The 21,107-nt window shown below is 40.2% G+C and overlaps 1 protein-coding gene across 4 annotated transcripts in view; it reads left to right on the top strand.

Moving 5' to 3' along the window:
* The window catches only part of STAG1 (STAG1 cohesin complex component), a 98,803-nt gene that overhangs the window by 32,974 nt on the left and 44,722 nt on the right, over positions 1-21,107 (top strand). For all 4 annotated transcript variants that reach the window (XM_083616234.1, XM_083616233.1, XM_083616236.1 and 1 more), the window contains 2 exons: positions 5-131; positions 10,462-10,564. In XM_083616234.1, coding sequence (XP_083472360.1) covers positions 103-131; positions 10,462-10,564 — 132 coding nt within the window. In that variant the 5' untranslated portion in view covers positions 5-102. The remainder of the gene's footprint in view (positions 1-4; positions 132-10,461; positions 10,565-21,107) is intronic.

Here is a 21,107-nt window from a genome sequence, read left to right as displayed (position 1 = left end):
ATAGGCTGGATTTGGAGATTTCTTGAAAATAATTACGAGATTGGCTGATAAAGACGTCACCACAAGATACTCGTTGGGTTTTAAAACGTAGTGGCCTACATCATGATTACTTCAGAGTTACCAGTCTTACAGTGAGTAGTTCATTTTCTTTCTTTCTTTCTTTTAAAAAACCAACAGCCAAATATTCAAAGTGCATTGCTTACCTTGTATGGTATTAATTGAAGTTCTTACTGTGTGTTTGGTATCTGATGACACACAGCTCTACTCCTCCATAATAATCTTGAGTGGGCTGGGTGAGGGCCAATGAACTGAACTTCAGCCCTAGGAGGACGGAGGCACTTTGGGTTGATAGTTCCTGTGTCCACAAGATGGGCCAGCTACCTGTTCTGGATGGGGTTGTAGATCCTCTGAAAAAACAGGTTTGGAGGGTGGCCCTGGATCCATCTTTTTCTCTGGAAGCTCAGGTGACCTCTGGTTGGAGTGCCTTTTACAGCTGGTATGTCAGCTGCTGCTGTTCTTGGTTAGGGATAGTCTGGCCACAGTGATCCATGCATTTGTAACCTAAATACTTGATTATTGCTATGTGCTCTATGTGGAGGTACCCTTGGGCCTGGGTCAGAGTCTCCAGCTAGTACAAAATGCTTTTGCTAGACTGTTGAGAAGGCAGACTATCACCACAGATAACTCCAATGCTCAAAAGTCTGCACTGGCTGCTTAAAAGGTATAAAAAAGAGGTAAGGCTGCCTATACACTGTTGGGCCAGGTTGAAGGTCCTTGTGTTAATTTACAAGGCTCTTAACAATTTGAGTCCACCTCAAGGACTACCTGATCCTTTATATCTTTGAATGATCACCAAGGTTTTCATGGAAGTCACTGTTAGTGGTCCTCTATCGCTTGGATGCATGGCTCGTGTTCACCAGGAGCTGTACATTTAGTATTGTGGGCCCAAGTTTACGGAATTCCTTTTCAGTTGAGTTCAGGCAGGTCCCCTCCCTACTGAACTTTCCAGTACCTACTGAAGTCCATTCTAGCAGGCATTTTAATTGATGTTAGATTTTATAGTTTTAAATGATTTTTATTTTTTGAATTTTTGTAAACTGAAGTGAAGTGGTTATATATATTGTTCAAATAAATAAAATAAATAATCTGAGTGAGGTTTCTGAGAAATAGTAACCTTGGGTATGGTGCTTGTACAAAGGACCAAGAGTTTCAGCTACCAAAATCCCCACTTCTGTACTGTAATTTTTCTTAGGCAGGACGCCATTCATTGTTATCTGTGAGATGGCCTTCCAGGACAGGGTTATATAATGTGTTTGATGTGCTGCAATTGGCCGTAAAGTTGATTGGAATCCTGCTCTGTTGGGGTGGGGAAGCAGGAGTTTTTGACTTTTCATGGATTTCAGTGGGACTCTTCATCTTTTACCCTTTCTGCCACTGTATCTTTCTTTTATATGATAGCTAACATTAGGGAAGTCAATCTGAGCTGTACCTATACGACCCTTGGGTAAATAGAAAAACATATAGAACAGTTGCATCTTATACACACTTAATTTGTGTAATTTCACCAATATGCAGTTGAAGGCAGACTGGTTTAAATTGCGCACGTTAAATCTAAGCAAGGCAGCAAGCTTAAAAACTCTTTATGCACTGGGTACGCTTGGGCTACCCGGCACATGAAGAGCTTTTAAACTCTTTGCCTTGCTTGGGGGGCAAGGCCCACTTGACATGCCAGTTTTGGCATGCTTGTGTGAGTTTCTGCAAAATCTTGCATGTGCATCCCTGACCTCCCAGAACCTGCATGCTGGTTGGGCATTGCCCTGGAAGCAAGTCAGAGAGCTCAAAAGCTCTTTTTTGTGTGGGAAAGCCCATGCTGACCTGACACGAAAAGAGCTTTTAGGCTCTCTGCCTTGATTGCTGGGTAAGGACAACTCAGCACACAGTACAGCTGCTAGCTGCCATGTGGCTGCAAAGCTTTGGATATGCACAATTTTTTTGTATGTGTGGAACCCTTGGAACTGAAACTCCACGTAAAATGTGATTGTAATGTATAAAGAAAGTTTGAAAATAAACTCATCAGCTTTGTAGTAAACAAAATTCCATTATCTGAAACAGATGATGCTGAAGTCTATTGCCTTGTAGAGATAGAAGAAACTTGCATATGTTTTTAAAGGTTCAGAAAAATAAACATTTTTCGGATGTACCGTATTTTTCGTCCCATATGACGCACCTAGTTTTTTTTGGGGGGGGGGAAATAAAGGAAATTTTTTCCCCTTTATTTCCCCCCCCCCCAAAACCAGGTCGGGGAATCCAAACCAGGTCGGGGAACAGTGGGATGGCGGCGCTCCGTCTCCCCGCTGTCCCCCGAGCTTGTGGGGCTGCCCGATGTCTGCCCAAAGCGCGAGGCGCTCTGCTTCAGCGCGCCCCGCGCTCCGTGCAGCAGGCTGCTATCCGCAGCCTAGGGAGCCCTGCGGGAACTCCCCGCGCTCTGGGAAGCAGGCTGCTATCCGCAGCGAGGGAGCCCTGCGGGACCTCCCGCGGGGCTGCCTCGGCTGCGGATATCTGCCCGGTGGCGAGGCGCTCTGCTTCAGGGCGCCCCGCACGCCGGCCAGCAGGCTGCTATCCGCAGCAAGGGAGCCCTGCGGGGCTCCCTCGGCTGCGGATATCTGCCCGGCGGCGAGGCGCTCTGCTTCAGGAACTCCCGCAGGCTCCCCAGGCTTGCTGATAGCTTGCTGAAGCCTAGAGAGCGAGAGGGGTTGGTGCCCTCTCGCTCTCCAAGCTTCAGCGAAAGCCTGTATTTGACCCATAGGACGCACCCAGATTTCCCCTTCATTTTTGGAGGGGAAAAAGTGCGTCCTATTGGGTGAAAAATACGGTAATTAGGACGTGAAAATACATTTGGATATTAGTTATACACAGTTTGCTGTCAGTCCCAGGGACATCAATAGGAATTGCAGCTTCCTCCTGTGCATGTTAATATGAAAGCTATGATTCCATTGCAGGGGGTTGGACTAGATGACTCTTTTGGGTACCTTCCAACTCTACAATTTTATGATTATATGAAATGTCCTAATTGCAGTATCTCCTTGGGTGAGAAACAGAGGAAGTGACTGCAGTGAAATCCTGCTTGTTCTCCTTGATCTCTCCACAACTTTTGTTATTGTTGACCAAGGTATCCTCCTAGAGTGGCTGAAGGAAGTGAAGTTGGGGGCACTGTATTACAGTGATATCATTCCCAGCTTTAAGGCCATTGTTAGAATGTGCCGGGTGGGGGGCACGAGTATTGTTTGGTGCCCTGGGAATTGGTACCCTGCAGAATGCCACAGAAAATTTTGTCCCCCTTCTATTTAACAATGATGATAAAACTTGTAATATTTAATACATGGCATCCAGAGTTCTCAAATTTGTTTCGTTGATCTACCGTCAGATAAATGAACAAATTTTGATACTTAACCATTGAGGCTATATATCACAATTTATTAATCTGTTCCTTTAATGTAGGGGTTCTAGATAGTCTTCATTTCAAGAATGACTTGCCATATGGAGCTGCTGTTTAAATAGCACAAGTGCAAAGGTCTCTCTAGGAGCATGTTAATCAGGTTTTGGACATTTGGGATCCTGACCATAACATTTTAAAATCTCAAACAACTATAATGGACAAATTTTTCTGGCTTAACAGCAAATTTACCAGTGTTTAATGCTTAATTTCTGAACCTAGTAGGACTAATTTCTTTCTTTATCTAGAATCTTATGCTTCTTTTTAATTGGGTTACTGGTGTTTAATTCATCTTTTTATTATTTGTAAGCCACTTTGATTATTTTTATTGCAAGGCAAATAGAAATACAAAAAAGGAAGAAATATATCCTTAATCCAAAGTGCCTGTTGATGGGTAGTGGTTGCTCAATAATGTGAGGGAACTGTACTCAGATATTGATTCTGAGACCTTTATTTTTTGAGGTCAGAGCTGTTTCCATTCCCCGCAGTTCAGTTTCTGCCAAATAGTTAAGCTATTTGTCTTGCTGTCTACCATTTAACAAAGCTTAGAAACTGTTATGTAACTTATGCAAGCTATATTCATTTCACTGTAAAGGAAACCCTCAAAACAGTGTTTAAAAAGTGCCATTAATTATTTTTCATTTATGGACTTTAAAAACCCACAACAAAAATGTGAACGAGTACTGATTGTTTGACTGATTTCTGTTCCTGACCACAGACAAACATGAACTGCAGCAATTTCTACTTCCTTTTCTATTGGAAATACGAACATGAATAATTAGAGATAAAGAGTGGGCACCTAAGTTTTAGGGCAAATGTACCTGCTGTGTTTGGGGCAAGTAAAAAATCGCAAGTCTGTTTTAAAGGTATATTATATGGGCGCAGCATCTCAGTTTGTTCTGTTCCTTCTGACTGAATAGCCAGACTAGATATACTTGCTGGATGGACTATGGTGAGTTTCTCATGACTTTCAGTAGAACAGTTCAGTAGACAATGCACAAATCATTCCCATTGTTTATTAGGTTTCCCTGCGTAAATATGTCGTATTGGTGTAGCCTTATTGGAGAGAGAATTCCATGAGAGATTAGAGATTAGAGAATCCAGTGGTGTGAGTTTGATACTCCAAAACAAATCATATACAGGGTGAGTCTTTTAAAAGAGGCCCCGTGGAACATGTGTACTCTGTATCCACAGGGCCTCTTTTAAAGGACTCACCCTGTATATACTGCTGCTTAATACTAATAGTTAATGGTACAGAAGTTGGCAGAGTATCTACCAGCAGATAAACTAGGGAATAAAATAAAATTTATTGTCTAGGCAGGTGTATATAGACCTGGATTCTCATCAGAACTGCAAACATTTGAGATACAGGAGCCACAAAGCCTTTAATACTGCTGTGAGGGTAGGTGAACTGCAAATTGAAATAAATGTTCCTAATCGCATGTGTGATTGTGCACTTTGATTGTGATGAAGAAATTACACTCAGTTCAACCATTTAATTTTTTTTATCATTACATTTATATTCTGCCCATCCTCCCAAAGGAGCCCAGGCAGCAAACACTTCTGTAGTTAAAAACCAATACAATTAAAAAAACAAACATTTCAAAACGGCTAAAAACATCTAAAAATAAAATTTATTGGAAACGTGCCATATATATTCATTTTTTCTTCAGAATATGGGAATTTAAAATCATGTTATTTGTGTTGCGTAAGAGAATAGCAAGAATATGGTTGCTACAAGATTCTGTGCTCCACAGTGCATTTTTGGTTTTGCTTGGTGTATTTCTTCAAGCAACTGCAACTGGTGATGGTTACTCTGGAGAATATATAAGCAATTTATTTTCTGCTAACAGCAGAAAAATGCTGCTATTGGACAATGAAAGACAGCAATCTGCCTTTCTTCAACTATCAGATTGCAGTTTCCCTACCCTCCCAAAGGAAACCCGTTAGTCCTATTAATTGGTGATTCTAGTCAAAAGGTTTCTTGATGTACAGTGTGCATGCAGTATATGAAGTAACTGAGAAGGTAGTGTATGAGCTAGTTTAAATACTTTAAGTGGGAATCTGCTCTAGCTTTTGATAAAAATTAGAACTTGTGCCTGTTAGCAGAATTTTACCCTGGGGCATTTAGTAATAATGGATGTCAACAGAAAGTCTCTTTGGTGTTAAGAAGTATAGGTTCTAATCCTGACTCCACCCACCTTTAGAAGTGCCCCAATAGGTTTTCAGGACCCAAATTGTTATATTCTATTTTAGTATCCTATGAAACTACAAGCTGCCAGAGACATATAGTCATAGGTATGGCGCTCATAGGATATCACTCCCTGTTGCTTGCTTCCTAGCCTCATAACTGCTTTAGTCTTTTAAATTAAAAGCTGCTGTGATATTTTGAATTAAAAAGTCTTAAATTTAATAAGCTAAGCTCTTGGTTAAACAAGTTGTGAATTTACTTCTCTGCCCACCATACCCTGTTGCTGAACTTGAACAAGTGCAGAACTTGCCTAGTGGTTTGCCACTGCTGCTGTGATGATTTGTCACAGAGGCTCCTCCTGTTCACAGAGCTCGGATTCCCTCACAGACTCCCCCTAAATATATACCCTTTACCTTCTCCATCCAACTCCTACTATAGTGCCTAGATTCAAAGGGTAATATAGGTAGATAGCTTGCATTCCCAGGTGACTCAGCTGAAAAAATGAACAATCAAATGTGTGAACTAGAAGTGATTAAAGGTCAGGTGAGTTATTTGGGAAGCACAGCATGGACCACTTTTGTCTAAACCTTACAGTTTTCATTATTAAACCTTTTTTATGTTTTCCCCAGGGATTGTAACTTCATCATTTGCTTACCAAGGTAGTCATACCAAAAATTGTGACTGCCACAACACTTTGTCATGGAAGCAGAGATCAGGCTTATTTTTTTCCTTTACTCCTCAGTTTCTAGTTCAAAGCTGGGAAAAGTGGCGGGGACTTGGCACTATGCCACTAAGGTGCTCAGCAACACAGCAGACAGCTCCTAGCTTTCCCAACTATGGTGCTAGGGAGCGGGTTATGGTTGCTGCACCTTTGTTGGGACCATCCCCACCCACTCAAACTCTGTTAGGAGGAAGCCAGGGGCTCATTGGAAAATGGCAGCATGCTTTCCATGGCAAGTGTGGTAATGAATGAAAATGTGGACCCTCATAAATCTGCTCTGAAAGCCTCCTTACTGCAGCATTTTCAAATTTAGTCTGTTTAACTTTGGTCAGACTTAACAGCTAGAGCATAACTGAAGAGGATGTAACTTGAGATATTGTCTCCTCAGCTCTTAAAGTGCTATTCTGTTTGTTTTAATGACATCAGGAATTAGGTGTTTATGAAGTAGGCATGAATGCAAAAAAATATTTTTAGAGTTAATAAGGTTGGATTCTTCTGTAATGTCCCAATTAGTCTTGTATGCTCCTTACTGCCTGACCTCTTTCTGTGAGAGTAGTCTTAAACGGCTAAGCCAGTCTATTTTGCTGATAAAACAATTATGTGGCTTTTATAGCTTAAACCTCTATATTACAAGCCTTGTCTGTGAATAAAATATTTTTTACCTTACACATCTTCCAAAAGTGACATGAAAGTTACAATACCCTATGTAGAGGGTTTTTTTTAACAAGGGTTACACTACATGGGGGTGTAGCGAGGTAGGCTTATGCGTGCTCTGCTGATGTGCACAGGAGTCAAGAACGTAAAAACTCAGAAAGTGTTCAACTGGTAATCCATCATTAAAGAAACATATCTAACAATGAGAATAAATTGATCTACATGGGAAACATCAGGGGTTGAATCTACTGATAAACTAAAATAACCTGTCTGTTTGATGTTGCTCAGTATTCCTTCTTGATGTGTATTAACCATCAATTGGATAATCACATATGGTTTTGGAAAGGACAATGGCTGACCAGAGCCTTTACCTACTGATTTATGTGAGCACACAGGAAGGGATCAATTTTGGCAATTAATTCAAACAATCCAAGAAAGTTACCATTGTTTGCTGAACCAAATGCTTCATCAGCTCCCCTAAACGCAAAGCCACGTTCTGCCAAATCACTACAATAACTCACTGAAGTATGTGCCTCCAGTAATCCTGCTCTGCTTTGATTTGCTCTTCAAGTTTTAATGTGAGCGTTTGACCACGCTTTCTTGTTAAGTTGGTTAGCATAGAGTTCATATGATTTTTAGAGCTTCCTTGGGTTTGAACAAGATAAGCATGATGCTAGTCATCAAATCCAGTAGAAGCTAAAGCTGTAGTTGAGGTAGTTTGGTTAAAGAAAAGTTTGCACACAAAGCAGTAGACCTTTCATTTTGTGGGAGAATACACTAGCCATTCTCAAGGGTAGGCCATTTACTTTGGTGGAATAGAATAAATTATTTGAGCAGAATTGGGCTTGGTTTTTGTATGTTCACTTTGAAGTGCTAAAAGATCCATCCAGTGCTGATGTTCCGATGGACCTTTCTCAATCCAGAATAATATTTCCTTGTTATTTAGCGTGGTCCAGAAGCCCATGCCATTATTGTCTCTGAAATTACTATTAGTATGAACGGTTGGTATTTTTGTTTCTGTAATGCTAGGACTTTCGCTGAGATCATTTACTTTGTTTTCCCATTCTTTAAGACGGTAATGAGCTTGAACTGCTTCTTTCAGTGTAACTATCTCATGGCACGTTCCCTCAGTGCCTTGTGTTATTCCTTTGGCTGTAGGTCCTGTCGCTTCATTGTCACTTTCTCCAGAAGTTTCTGTACTTGTAGTGGTACTTGAAGTTCTTGGGAAGCTGTGTTCTGTATGTGAACTGTTTGTTCTTCAGTATGCTCAGACTGCTCATATCGTCTACCTGATTTTCTTCTGTTTGTAAAAATGAATGTTCTGTATATGAGGGATTCTGTAGGGCTGTTTCTGCATGCTGTACAAAGCCATATGATGTGATTGGCTTTAAACATTGGAGCATTTCCTTCTGTTCTGTTTTCGCTTTCATTTACTAGCACCACTTTTATATCGCTTACTCATTATTTTCACAAAAGTCAAATTTAAATGTTATGATTCACAATGATATAAAATAATCCTCCCTTGTTCTCAAAATGCACGCTGTAATGATAGCCAGTGATCTGAGGACTTGTATTGCTTCATAATTGACTTTATCATTTGATTTTGAGTAGCTTTAAAGCCTCCATGAACTTTATTAAACAGTAAGTAGGCACCTGTGTAACTGTTATGCAGTCATAGACTGATAGATCATGTGTTTAATGTTGCTAAGCAACTGGGCCTAGGTAGTAAAATTTACCTGTTTTTTTTTTAATGGCAAGAGGCCAAGTCCTCTCCAAATTACGATGCTTTGGGCTATAGCCCACTCAGATTGCATGTAAATCCGGCACTGTTTTCAACTGCGGTTTAATATGATGTGTGAATCAGAACAAAGTCTCCTTTAGATAGCTCTCAATGCCAGCATTTCTCATACTTGTCTTAGAAATTTTATACATTTCCCAAGATGTTACATATCGTACAGAAGCCATTTTGTAGCACTGCTCTCTGAAATCCAAATCAGCTATAGATCATTATTCTCCAATAAACATTTTCAGATTCTCCTTTAATTTCACACTGCCAATCTTCACCTGCTTTTAACAAATGAACATTTCCCCCTCTCCCCTCCCTTCTATTTTAGTATGAAAGAGTTTTCTTAATTGAGGTACCAGTTACAGGCAAGAATGGTCTTTCCCGAACCCTTTACTTAGGCATTCATGAGTGCTGTGGCATAGATTTATATTGCAGGTAAAATACCATTTTGTTTTTTGACTTTGGGTTAGGAACAGCTTGCAGCAATGATGGAGCATCCATAGCTCAGTGGTAGAGCACGTACTTCACATCGAGAGGGTCCTAGGTTCAGTACCTGGCAGCTCCAGTTAAAAGGATCTCAAAGCAGGTGATGGGACAGACCTCTTCTGAAACTGTGGAGAGCTGCTGACAGTCAGAGTAGGCAGTCCTGTACTATGAGAATAAATAGTCTGACATGTTATAAGGTTTCCTAAATTTGTGCTAACATTTGATGTGTGAATGAATGCCTTGAAGGGCTTTCTCCAACCTACTGAAACAGCAAGTAACAAAATCCCTGGAATCTCTGTGGCCCTCCAGATGTTGGTGGACTAAAGCTTCCATCATCCTTGGCACCTGTTCTGTAGGATAACATGTTGGTAGACATTTAACCTGGGCCTTTTCACCATTTTCAGTTTTGTTACTTTTAGTTGTTGGTTATTGTTGTTTGGAGGTTCTTAAACCAATATTTGCTCTGGGCAAGTACTGAACAGTCTCATCACTTCTGTATAATCCTAATGTTGTCAGCTGTAAAATGAGATGGCTTTATTTTTTTACTGTGTATGCTATTTGTGAAAGTTTTTATCAGAGAAAGAGAGGGAGATACAGTGGGAGTTACGGTATATACCAGGCATAGGGAGCAGCATGGTAGAAGGCAGAAGTAGGAGAATGTAGCCAAAGCAGTAGTAACCTCATGATTCGTATGGAAACTTCATTTGTTTTGGGTGAACATTCCATGTTTCCACAATGCTATTAACAATAATGTTGATTTCGATTTCAGTAGTTTGTTGGTTTTTTTAAAGTGAATTTTTTTAAGTAAGAGAAAAATGTGGTTAAAGATGTATAAATATTCATCATGCCCTACCTGTCTATTATCCCAGTCAATTTCCACCCCATATTCCAAGCATTTTAATGTCATGAACACAGAACTGATCCAGTTGCCTGCTGCATCGTCCACACTCCTTCCTGTTAGTAGTCATCCTGTGAGCTGAAAGCTTCACTTGCTTGACAACATGCATTTTGGGACCAGCTTTACTAGCCCCTTAGTTGTGTTTAAAAAGTAGAGTTGGGGCCAAATATTTACTCAGTTATGCATTAATAATTTGTTTACTAATTTATTTTTAACTGGCATTTTCCTTCAGGGATTCTACAAATGAAACTACTGCACATTCAGATGCTGGTAGTGAACTGGAAGAAACTGAACTGAAGGGGAAAAGAAAACGCGGTCGTCCTGGCAGACCTCCAGTATGCCACTTATTTTTTCTTTGAATACCTGTTTTAAGACTGTTCTTGCATTTCATTTTCTTAATTTCCACATGAAGTTTTCTTTATATATTAATCTGTATGAAAGCTTGCCATGTAATTGGTAAACAAGTTGTATTGGATGCTTTAGTGCAGCAGAAAGCCAGCTTGTAAGAGAAGTTAACCCTACATATTTTGTTTTGTGTCACATATATTATTTTAAGTATTCAAGCAGGTTTGATACGCAAAATGTTTGAATTTTTTTTTTCAAAATATAATGTTTGCAAAATATAATAAGACTGTTTTCTGAAAATTTCAAGAAAATATTTTGCTTTTGCTGGATGAATTGTTTACCAAGGTTGTTAAAAACAGGGTGGCATACCAGCATCTTGCAAGTGGATTTCTGCTTATGCTTATGTTCCTCTCCTCCACTCTGCAGTCTCTTGCATGCCTCCAAAACCTGCTCTAGAGCAGGGGGCTGTCAGACAGAGAGGGAATGCAGGAGGCTGCGTGGAAAGGAGAGGCAGAAGAAATTGCATTTCACAAGTGGAATTCCGTTGCACAGTTAGTTGGGTATCATTGGATGTCACCTATAGGATAATTCATGTTGCTTAATCATTATAATAAACCTGTTATGGAAGATTTGGTTTCTCAGTTGTGCAGGAATGCTAGAAAATGGTTCTTAGTTAAAGGGTCTCTAGAGCACCATTAAATCAGCTATGCAGATAAACCTTTACTCTCATGAATCCAACCTGCTCTTGCTACTTTCAGTCTTTGCCACTCTTTTAGATTCTTATAAATTTCCTCATCACCCTCTCTCTTCTTCAACACCATTTCTTCCTGAGCTTTTTTCTGGCACATGGTGGCTTATTGCAAGCTTTGCATGCTCCTAAAAGCCAGATTTGTAGTAGTGTGATGTTGAATTCCACCATCTGTGTCCCCTATGTACATTTCAAGATTAAATACTCATTTCAAATTAACAGATTAGTGTGTATGGTAGCATGCCTAACTTTGTAGTGTGGAAAATGGCATTTATTGGTGGAGCAGAGAAGGTTTAATTGATTGTTAGTGGAGAATACAACCCCTTTAAAGACTCTTTGTGTCATGGAATAGCTGACTTATTTTGAAATGCAGTTTGGGATTGAGACTTTTTTCTTGCACTAGAATCTTTAGAGGCTAATTTACATTTTTTGGCATTGAATATTACAGACTGTGTAATGTGCTAAGTTTTTAATATTGCAAGCAGCTACCTTTATTTGAATTCTATATGCACTATAGGCACACACACAAGTTACAGTTGCTCTCAGCATCCTGATACATGTGCGTCCAGTGTACATAATGACTTTTTTAAAAAGGCATGTACTTCCTTCAAACGTATATGCTGTGATTTCATTATTTGGTCTTTAAATTGTTTTAATTTGGGGTGGTTTAAATTGACACTAAAATTTCCATACTAAGGCATGTCAGCATGTGCCTTGATAAGAGTTAAGCAAATGTACTCAGTACTTGCTGGAATAGCAGTTAATACAGCAAAAGTTGAGGGCTTCTAAGTCCCAAAGGTCTCAGTGGGAGACTTTCAGCATGTGCTGAAGTCTGGTTTGTTGTTTCTCCCCAGTTAGTTGTAATAATGTAGTCTGAAATATAAAAGTATTATTCAAAATGTCTACTCCTTGTCAAGGGAAAGAACAAAGTTTGCTTGTTAGCAGAAGGGAAAGCAGATACTTCTTTCATTTGTATTGAAATTAGTAGCTGATCAGGAGTCAACTAAGTTTTACATGACCTAGAGTCTGCACTACGTCTGAACAGATGCAATTAGTGCAAGATCCTAACAGTCTCAAAGTATCTCTTGCAAAGAAATATCAGTATACAGTTCAACTTGAGACAACTGTTTTTTATAATGGTGGTATTAAACTGGCTTAGAAGTAGAAGTTGGTGTAAGAAAAAATCCAGGACTCTGGAAGATGACCCTCTTGTTTAGTTATCACTGCTAAAATATAACACACAACGCTCTGAAGAAGCTTACTGTGCATGTTTTAAAGACTTTCCTAAAGAGCAGGCTTTGGTGGGCAGTTGTTTATAATTATTGGTTCAATCCATTTGCATTAGAATGTCTTGATGTTATCATTTTATTGTTTACACAATATTGCACACAGTGCAGGGAGAGTTCTGGTGCAATTAGTGCCAATAATAAATGTCATTTAAGAAATCAGCTCAGTGCTTAAATCTTACTTGACTTAAGAGACATGACGTGTGTGTTTCCAATTAAAATACACTCGGTGTTTAGTAATAAAAGTTGGAGATGAGAAATAAAGTCATTTCAGTTGCTAGCACTCATGCATGCACTGTTAGCTTCCAGGAAACATTGATGTAATATAAAATAATGCAACTTCCCCCCTTTTGCAACACATGTATTATGCAACATGTATGTTCTTTTAGTGAATACAGGTGTTGTATTTGGCAAAGTGTGACAAAAATAGAAACAGAAAATCTGGTTACCACTGGAAATTCCCAGTCTCTGCTGCCAGTAATGGTTAAACAGGGAAAGGAGAGATGCCATACAGACCTTTAGAAAGACTCTGAGGGCTTATTTGTTTCAGGAAGCTTATACATAATGTATATTTTTTGCTACATTGCTCTGTGAAGTAGATTACTTTGGTAAATTGGTTTTTATATTCTGGGGTGGGTGGGTGTTACTGCTGACTAAGTTTGTGTACATGTAGAAATTCTTTTGTATTAATACTTTTACTGTTGCATTTCCAAGTTTTTATTATGTAATCTGCCTTGAGAGAGCTTTGCTTGGAAAGACAGCCTATAAATATTCAAAAGAAATCAATAAAATGATACAGAAGTCCCACATTTTCAGATATGTCTTCCTGGCAAACATCCCATAAAAGGCTTTTGCCAGATCGCCCCCTCTCAATTTCACATTCTAATTTGGAGAGCCTCACCTCACCCTCCCAAACAAAAATGTGTATGAATGATCCAGAGACTAAAATGAGTAAAATGGGAGAATTTAATTCTCATGTGAAAGCATGTAACAAGGCAAGTGATACTGTATCAAGACTTTGAATTATCATTTGCGTAACTGAAATCTTGAATATCTGGCCAGTGGTCAGCCTTTAAGCCTTTTGGGAGGAAACATCAGCTTAGTGATAGAGCATATCCTTTTCATTCAAAAGTTGCAAGGTCAATCCCTGGTGTCTCCAGTTAGTAGGTGATTGGAAGAGCTTATTTGAACTTAAAAATCAGCTACAAAGGTAGCTCTCTTGGTTTATAAGGGAGGGGGAATCCAAAATCTGCTGGGTGATACCTTTATTAGGGCTAACCAAAATGCCGCAAAAGTGTGGAAAGCACTAAAAAAGAATATTAAAAAAGAACTTTTACTGATGATAAAAACTTATAAAATATCTAAAATTTTCTGTATGCCCAGACACCATTTATTCCTTATATTGAGCTCTGGCAATGAAAGCAGGATCTGTGGTAAAGCCCAGACTTGAATTAAATTGGTAAGGAGAGGGAGACATATGTGAATTTCTTTGAAAATAGACACTATCTTTATTTTGTTGTTGAGGGAAAATGCATTTTGTTGCCACTTGTTTCTCAGTAAACTTATTAAAATGAACTTAATAAACTTATTAAATTATTAATAATATTTATTAGGCTAAGCCAGTGGTTTTCAACAAGTGTGCCATGGCAACACTGGCCTCTGTCCCTCTTTCTTTCTTTCCTTCCCTCCCTCCTCTGATGCCCTCTTGCGTCTTTGCCTCCCAAAGGCTTGCACACCTGTTTATTGCAGCAGCCCTGGCTATAAGCTCTGCATGTGAATGGTGCCTCTGGGAGGCATCTCCCTTTGGGGCAGGGGGGCGTAGCTCCGAAACTAGGGACGGCAGCGGCAGCAGCTGCCCAGAGGACTCCCAAGGAGAGGGGAGAGGAGGCTGAGGGACCCCTCCACAAGGGAGGATGTTCAAAAAAGAGTGAGAGGCTGCGAGCTCTGCAGGCAAGGGGTGACATAACTGGGCTCCTAAGCCCCACGGGTGCCACAGAAAGAATGTAGTTGGTCAAGGGAGCCATGGACTCAAAAAGGTTGAAAACCTCTGAGCTAAGCCATGGTTCAGCAGTGTGGTGGGGAGCTGCCATGAGCTTCTAAGATCTTTCCCCCTTTCATCCTTCTGCATAGCTCAGAGGAAGACTTCTGCCAGGTTTAGTCTCTCTTTCAAAGAGGTTTGGCTTAGTGTTATGTATGAACTTAGAATCCTGGTTTATAACCCAAAATGGTGAGTTACTAAACAAGCCAACTTGAAACCAGTAAAGGAACTGGCGACACCTGGAGCTCTAGAATCTGATTTGTGACACCATGGTAGGAGATGGTAACATTTTGCTGTGTTGCCTATAGAGCCAGAATGACACATGAAGGGCTTCAGTAGCTGATGTGTATTACTCATGTACACTGAGTGGAAACTTGCAATTCAAAAACCAGCAGAGAAACAGCTTCTTCACACTGTGAGCTTTCAAATAGGAAAATATGCAACGCAAAATGCTTCTTTGAGACTTTCAGAGGGAGGAAGCAAAGAAGTAATACATTTACTTATTTCACATGAATCTTTTACAAGTTAGCTGGGAACAAATCTTTTGTATTGGAAATCTTGTGCATACTGATAACAACAAGAAATTTCCTGAATAAATATTGGGGTGAAGATGGCGATGATTAAGACTACTTGTCTTTGAACTCTGCAGCCTGTTCAGGTTCTGGTTTGTTTTTATTTTGCATCGTCAGTTGATTCAGCAGTGTTAATTGCAGCATACAAGCAAGGAGCCCATCTGTCTTACTTTAACATGGAATTAAAAATCATGTATTTTAATTGGAGTGAATATTGTTTATGGGAAGGCTAGTTATGTATTATTAAATTTACAGTTTTTCGTCAGCTGGCTTAATTTGTTCTGAATTGTTGGTCTTGGAATGACAAGGCAGAGCAAAGTTTGAGATTTTTGCAAGTGTTGTGAATAGATTGGAAGTAACAAGGCTTAAAGTGAAGAATAGCAAGCAGAATGAGTCGGGGGCCCAAAGAAATGGAGGCAGGGATATTGATGGAAGACAGAACTCACAATGTTTAAGAGGTCTGAGTTGGATATTTGTTACTTATGAGCTGGAGTAACTGAAAACAATGTATCCTAATGAAAAATGCTCAGTAACTTTGATAACCCTACCTGCCCTTATTATATGCATGTGCTTTAAATTGCAGTTTAAACAAACACTCTTTTAATAGAACACAAGGAAGGAAATTATGTATTGAATAAGTGTAACTATCCTGCTGTATTTTGTTATGCTGAAATGTAGTCTTCGCATACTTGATATATATACTTGCAATTGTAAGTGCTATCAGATACTTAGACCAAACACTCTACTGCCACCACTCTGTGAGAGGCTTTCATCAGATAAATAATATCCAAGGGAATATCCTTTTCTGGGTTTCAGTCAGCATGGAATTGGATTGGGTAAAAATACAAAAGGGAGGGAGAATAAAAGTATTTCAAACTGAAACAAGAAAAAGTAATGTTCAAACTGAAAAGAAGCATGACAAAAATAACTATACCATTTATAACAAAGAATACATTTGGATCTTGGAATCTATTCTATACCCAGGGTATATAAGGAATGGCAGGAGCATATAAATGTTTGGAGACGAAAAATGATATCTGCTGATAGATTGTTTATGTATGCTGGCATGTTTGCAGACAATATTGCTTTATGGCTTTAAAAAATGAGTGATGAGTGGGTATATGGTAAATATGAATATTGAATAAAATGATGGAAATAGTGGAGAAAAAAAGCTTGTGTTTAGAGCAACATACAGTGGTACCTCCAGTTGCGGACGGGATCCATTCTGGAGCTCCAGTCGGATCCCAAGGTTTCTGCAACCAGAGGGACCACTTCTGCGCATGTGCGTGATGCGGTAGAGCGCTTCTGCGCATGTGCGCACGGTGAAACACTTCTGGGTTTGCCGCTTTCGCAACCCAAAGTTCACGTTACCCGAGGGTAGCGTAAGCCGAGGTGCTATTGTATATTCCACCTGAAACCCCCAACTTGTCCCCAATCAGGTCATGGATGAGGAAGATCTTATTCATAGCCAACCTGGCATTCAAAATCAGCAGCTGCAGACTCAAGGGCTGGCTGATAGGACAGCCACAGTTCCCTAGGTTGGAGTGGGGGCTGGCACATGACACACAGTCACTAACTGCTTATGCTGTGTACCCCTTACTGGGGCTTTTTAAATAGAATTTTAAAAGACTTTTAAAAAGAAATTTGTGAAAATTGACCACATCCACTTTTATACCTTAGGCCCACCTCTACACCTCAGCCACACAGCAACTTTGACATGCAGCCCCCAGAGAGTTGACCCTAAAAAGGTTATAGATGAAGGGCGGTATATAAATTTAATAAGTAAATAATAAATTGAGTCAGTCTGTGAAAGGCAGTATAAATATAAGGTGTATTGCAAGGGTGTGAAACCCACTGCCTGCTTACATGATTAGGCCAACCAGGCCTCCCAGCCAAATCACACCTACCTACAGTTAAAAGCATGAAAGTGGCTTGGCAGGCATCTGATCAGCTGATCAATGGTGCTTGAAAAGCCCCAAGTGCATCATGTTCCAGGCACCTGACTATTAGTTAATTGACAATGATTTGGAAGTACTGCTCAGTGGGCTTTTGCAATATTCCTTTGGACACCACTTTGGACAGTTTCATACAGTGTTATACAAGCTTTTAAAATACATGAATGTTCTGTTTTTTAAAGGAGTATTCTTTTTTCCTCTTCAAAGGAAGCAGTTCGTATTCAAAGCCCTTCCCCAGCACTTAGAATATAAACTGCTGTCTCTGTAGAAGGGGAAATAATTGCACTTTTAGGAGCATTTCTCACTCTGCAGAGACTTCTAAGGGCCTGTCCCTGACTGACAATGAGCTGAGTTAATGGGAGCCTCTTTGAAGGCATGCTCCCAAGGCTAATAAACTGCTTGGCATGTCTTCAAAGAAAGTTGTTCTAAACAACAATTAGCTAATCAGTTATGTTGACCTTCTTTGAGCTTTGACAGGTGTTAGTCACCTGACTGTAACACCAGGTGATCAACAGGTGTGTGATCCTGCCCATCTCCAGAAGTTGGCCTGTGGGAGATGGGAATGGGTAAGGATCGAGCCTGGCAGCTGGATCCATTTCCTTACCCCTAGTTTATTGATAGGCAGCCTACACAGTAGAGTCACAAGTTGTGCAGACCTTGCCTATATTTTAGCACCACTTGCCGTGCTCTTTAAAGTCAGCTTGTAGCCAATTATGATAGAAATAATGGGACAAAAAGTAGAATTTGTCTTTGATAAATTTGGGATTTCGCAGATTGTGCTTGAGTGGCTCAGGGCTGAAGTACACATGCATGTACATCTCTTGATATATGATAACTGCCAACTCTGAATGGACAGTAGATTATACAACCCAGTTTCATTGAAGATAATTGTTTTTGAGGAGGTGTAAAAGTTCTGCCTCATGTTATCTGTGGGTCCATTCACACATGCAAGGCATCACTTAATGCATGGGCCACCAGTCTTTTTAGACCAGTGGACACATTTTGGTTTTTTAGAGAGTGCTGTGAATGCTAATCATAAAATGACTGCTATGGGAGGCATGGCATAAAATTAGAGGGAATACTGTCATAGTGGAGCTTTTCCCGTGATAGTATTTCCATACTGGGAAGACAAACTGTTGAATTTCTGCCTGTTGTACAGCTACTAAAGGCACACAAACCATATTTCCCCCCAATGACAAGCCTCAGCCAAAGTCTAGGTTACCATCCTGTACCCACTTACCTGGGAGTAAGCCCCATTAAACACAAATAGATGTCTGAGTAGACATGTATCCTATTGTACTATAGGTTAATTATACAATGAATTATTAATAACTGCAAAGTCTTTAGCTACTGCAAACAAATCCACCACAAAAAAGATGCACCCTGGTTGCTTCGGGCACAAGTACAGTGGTACCTCGGGTTAAGTACTTAATTCGTTCTGGAGGTCTGTTCTTAACCTGAAACTGTTCTTAACCTGAAGCACCACTTTAGCTAATGGGGCTTCTCACTGTCGTCGCGCCGCCGGAGCACGATTTCTGTTCTCATCCTGAAGCAAAGTTCTTAACCCGAGGTACTATTTCTGGGTTAGCAGAGTCTGTAACCTGAAGCGTATGTAACCCGAGGTACCACTGTACTACTATAGAGTTTTCAAGAACTAAAATATGACAGTAGCAGGAAAAGAAAGTAGCAGGAAGAAATGGCAGTTCTTTCAACCCCAGGAATTCCCATTGCCTGGTGTCCAAGCAGCTCACTTATCAATGACAGGTTTGACTTACTGACAAGTAGAAGCAGCCAGATTGACTCATTTCAAAGAAATTGCTTAGAGTACCTGCATGCTTTGCTTCATAGCCTTGTTTTTAGGAGGGCTAGACACCTTCTTTAAAAAACAGTTGAACCCCAAAAGTTCAGTGTCTGGGGTCTCTGCCAATGAAGGCATTTACAGGCACCGTGGCATCTATGGGCACTGTACTGATGACTCCAATTTAATGTTTCAATCATCAGTCTTTTAAATCTCATTGCTATTGCTGTGCTAGGCATCATGCAGATTGCAAATCAAAGCAGGCAAGTCCTACCAATATTTCATATTACAACAAAATAAGATGACAAGATGGGGGATGGGAAGGGGAAAAGAATATTTAAAGTATCATCAGCATAAACAGAAAATTATCGCATTTGTCAGACAGCAACAAAGTGCTGGTTTACATGTATTAAAAATGCTGTCAACAGCAGAAAGCCCAAGAACAAGCTGTGAGTAGGGAAGGAAGAGCAGGAATAGAGAAGAGTTGGAGCATGTAATGGTTAAGAAGTAAAGATTCAATCTGTGTTAAGTGCAAGATTGAATAGGCAGCCAATGTGAAGAACAGGAAAGAGGAGAGAGATCATTGCAAGACCTGGGAAAGGTTGGCAATGCTCCAGAATTAACAAATCAAAGGCTGAAGGTGAGAAACTGGAATACTTGCCCAAAATACAAAAATCAATGTGTGAAATTAAGCCTGACCTGGAGTTTGGCAGTATTCTTAGGAAAAAAACTGAATAAATCTTAGAAATATTATAAGGAAACCACAAGATTTAGCACTAGAATGAATCTGACCAGGAAAAGACAATGTTGAACCTAAAATAAAAGGAAAACTAGAAGGTGAAGAGAAACATTGCCAATATCCTTAGAAAGTGAGACATTAGAATTAGGTTAAATAAATAGTAATTCTGTCAGTAGTCTGTTGCTCAAGTTCATACAGAATGGCCAGGCTATGATTTGGCTGTCAAAAACCTTGATGTCAGCTTGCAGGCTCCCTCCCTCCCTCCCTCCCTCCAAAGTCGATTTGCAAAATATAGTTTGTCAGCTTTGATCTCATGTGACATCCAAATTGCCAAACCATGCTTATGGCTATTACTCTGCCTAGAGAAGTGCCACACAGATGAAAATCAAAATCAGACAGACTAGATCTAACACATGCTTTGGCAAAATATTACAGGAAACAGAGTAAAATACAGGGACAAGAACTTGAAGTAACTTGAGAAGATTTGGTAAGAATGCCAAAATAATAATTGAAATTGGGGGAGAGTGAAAGGGAAATGGGAGATAGAAGTTTCTGAAGCAGGTAATTAAAAACATATGCTTTGAAGAAAGCAGGTGGCGCTTGTCGGAATCTCCGCTACGACCAAGCTGATAAAGCTCATCCTTCGACGATAATTAACAGCCTGAGCCTTTGATCAGGCTCCAAGCACGCTTCCCCATTCAGCAGAGTGTCCAGCACGCAGGGAAGGATGAGAAACACAGGCTACATTGCTAAGAATTTTATTCCTAACTACGCAGACAGAAAACACATGCTCTCTCTATGAAAGGCAGAGAGCAGCTGAAACAAAGGAACAGGAAACAGTAACATCACATCCATCTCCTGTCTTCCGTGAGACTTCCAACAGTCTGGAATGTGTGGAATGCAAAACAGAGTCTTGTGACTACAAAGCACTGCACAGTGGCAACACAGAGAAACTAACAGCGCTGTGGTCTAAACCACAGAGCCTAGGGCTTGCCAATAGGAAGGACGGTGGCTCGAATCCCTGCAACGGGGTGAGATCCTGTTGTTCGGTCCCTGCTCCTGCCAACCTAGCAGTTCGAAAGGATGAAGTGCAAGTAGATAAATAGGTACCGCTCCGGCGGGAAGGTAAATGGCATTTCCGTGCGCTGCTCTGGTTCACCAGAAGTGGCTTATTCATGCTGGCCACATGACCCGGAAGCTGTCTGTGGACGAATGCCGGCTTCCTTGGCCTATAGAGCAAGATGAGCGCACAACCCCAGGGTCGTCCATGACTGGACCAAACGGTATGGGGTACCTTTACCCTTTACTTTGAAGAAAAAGCAGAAGCATAAACTCTAGAAGAAGAAAAAATAGATTGTTCAATGAGAGCAAGGACAGAAAGAAAATCAGCATAGGAA

Source organism: Podarcis filfolensis (genome assembly GCF_964270895.1).
Source record: "Podarcis filfolensis genome assembly, chromosome: 5".
NCBI lineage: Eukaryota > Metazoa > Chordata > Lepidosauria > Squamata > Lacertidae > Podarcis > Podarcis filfolensis.
The sequence above is the reverse complement of the archived record's forward strand: the minus strand, read 5'-3'. Positions and strand labels throughout refer to the sequence as shown.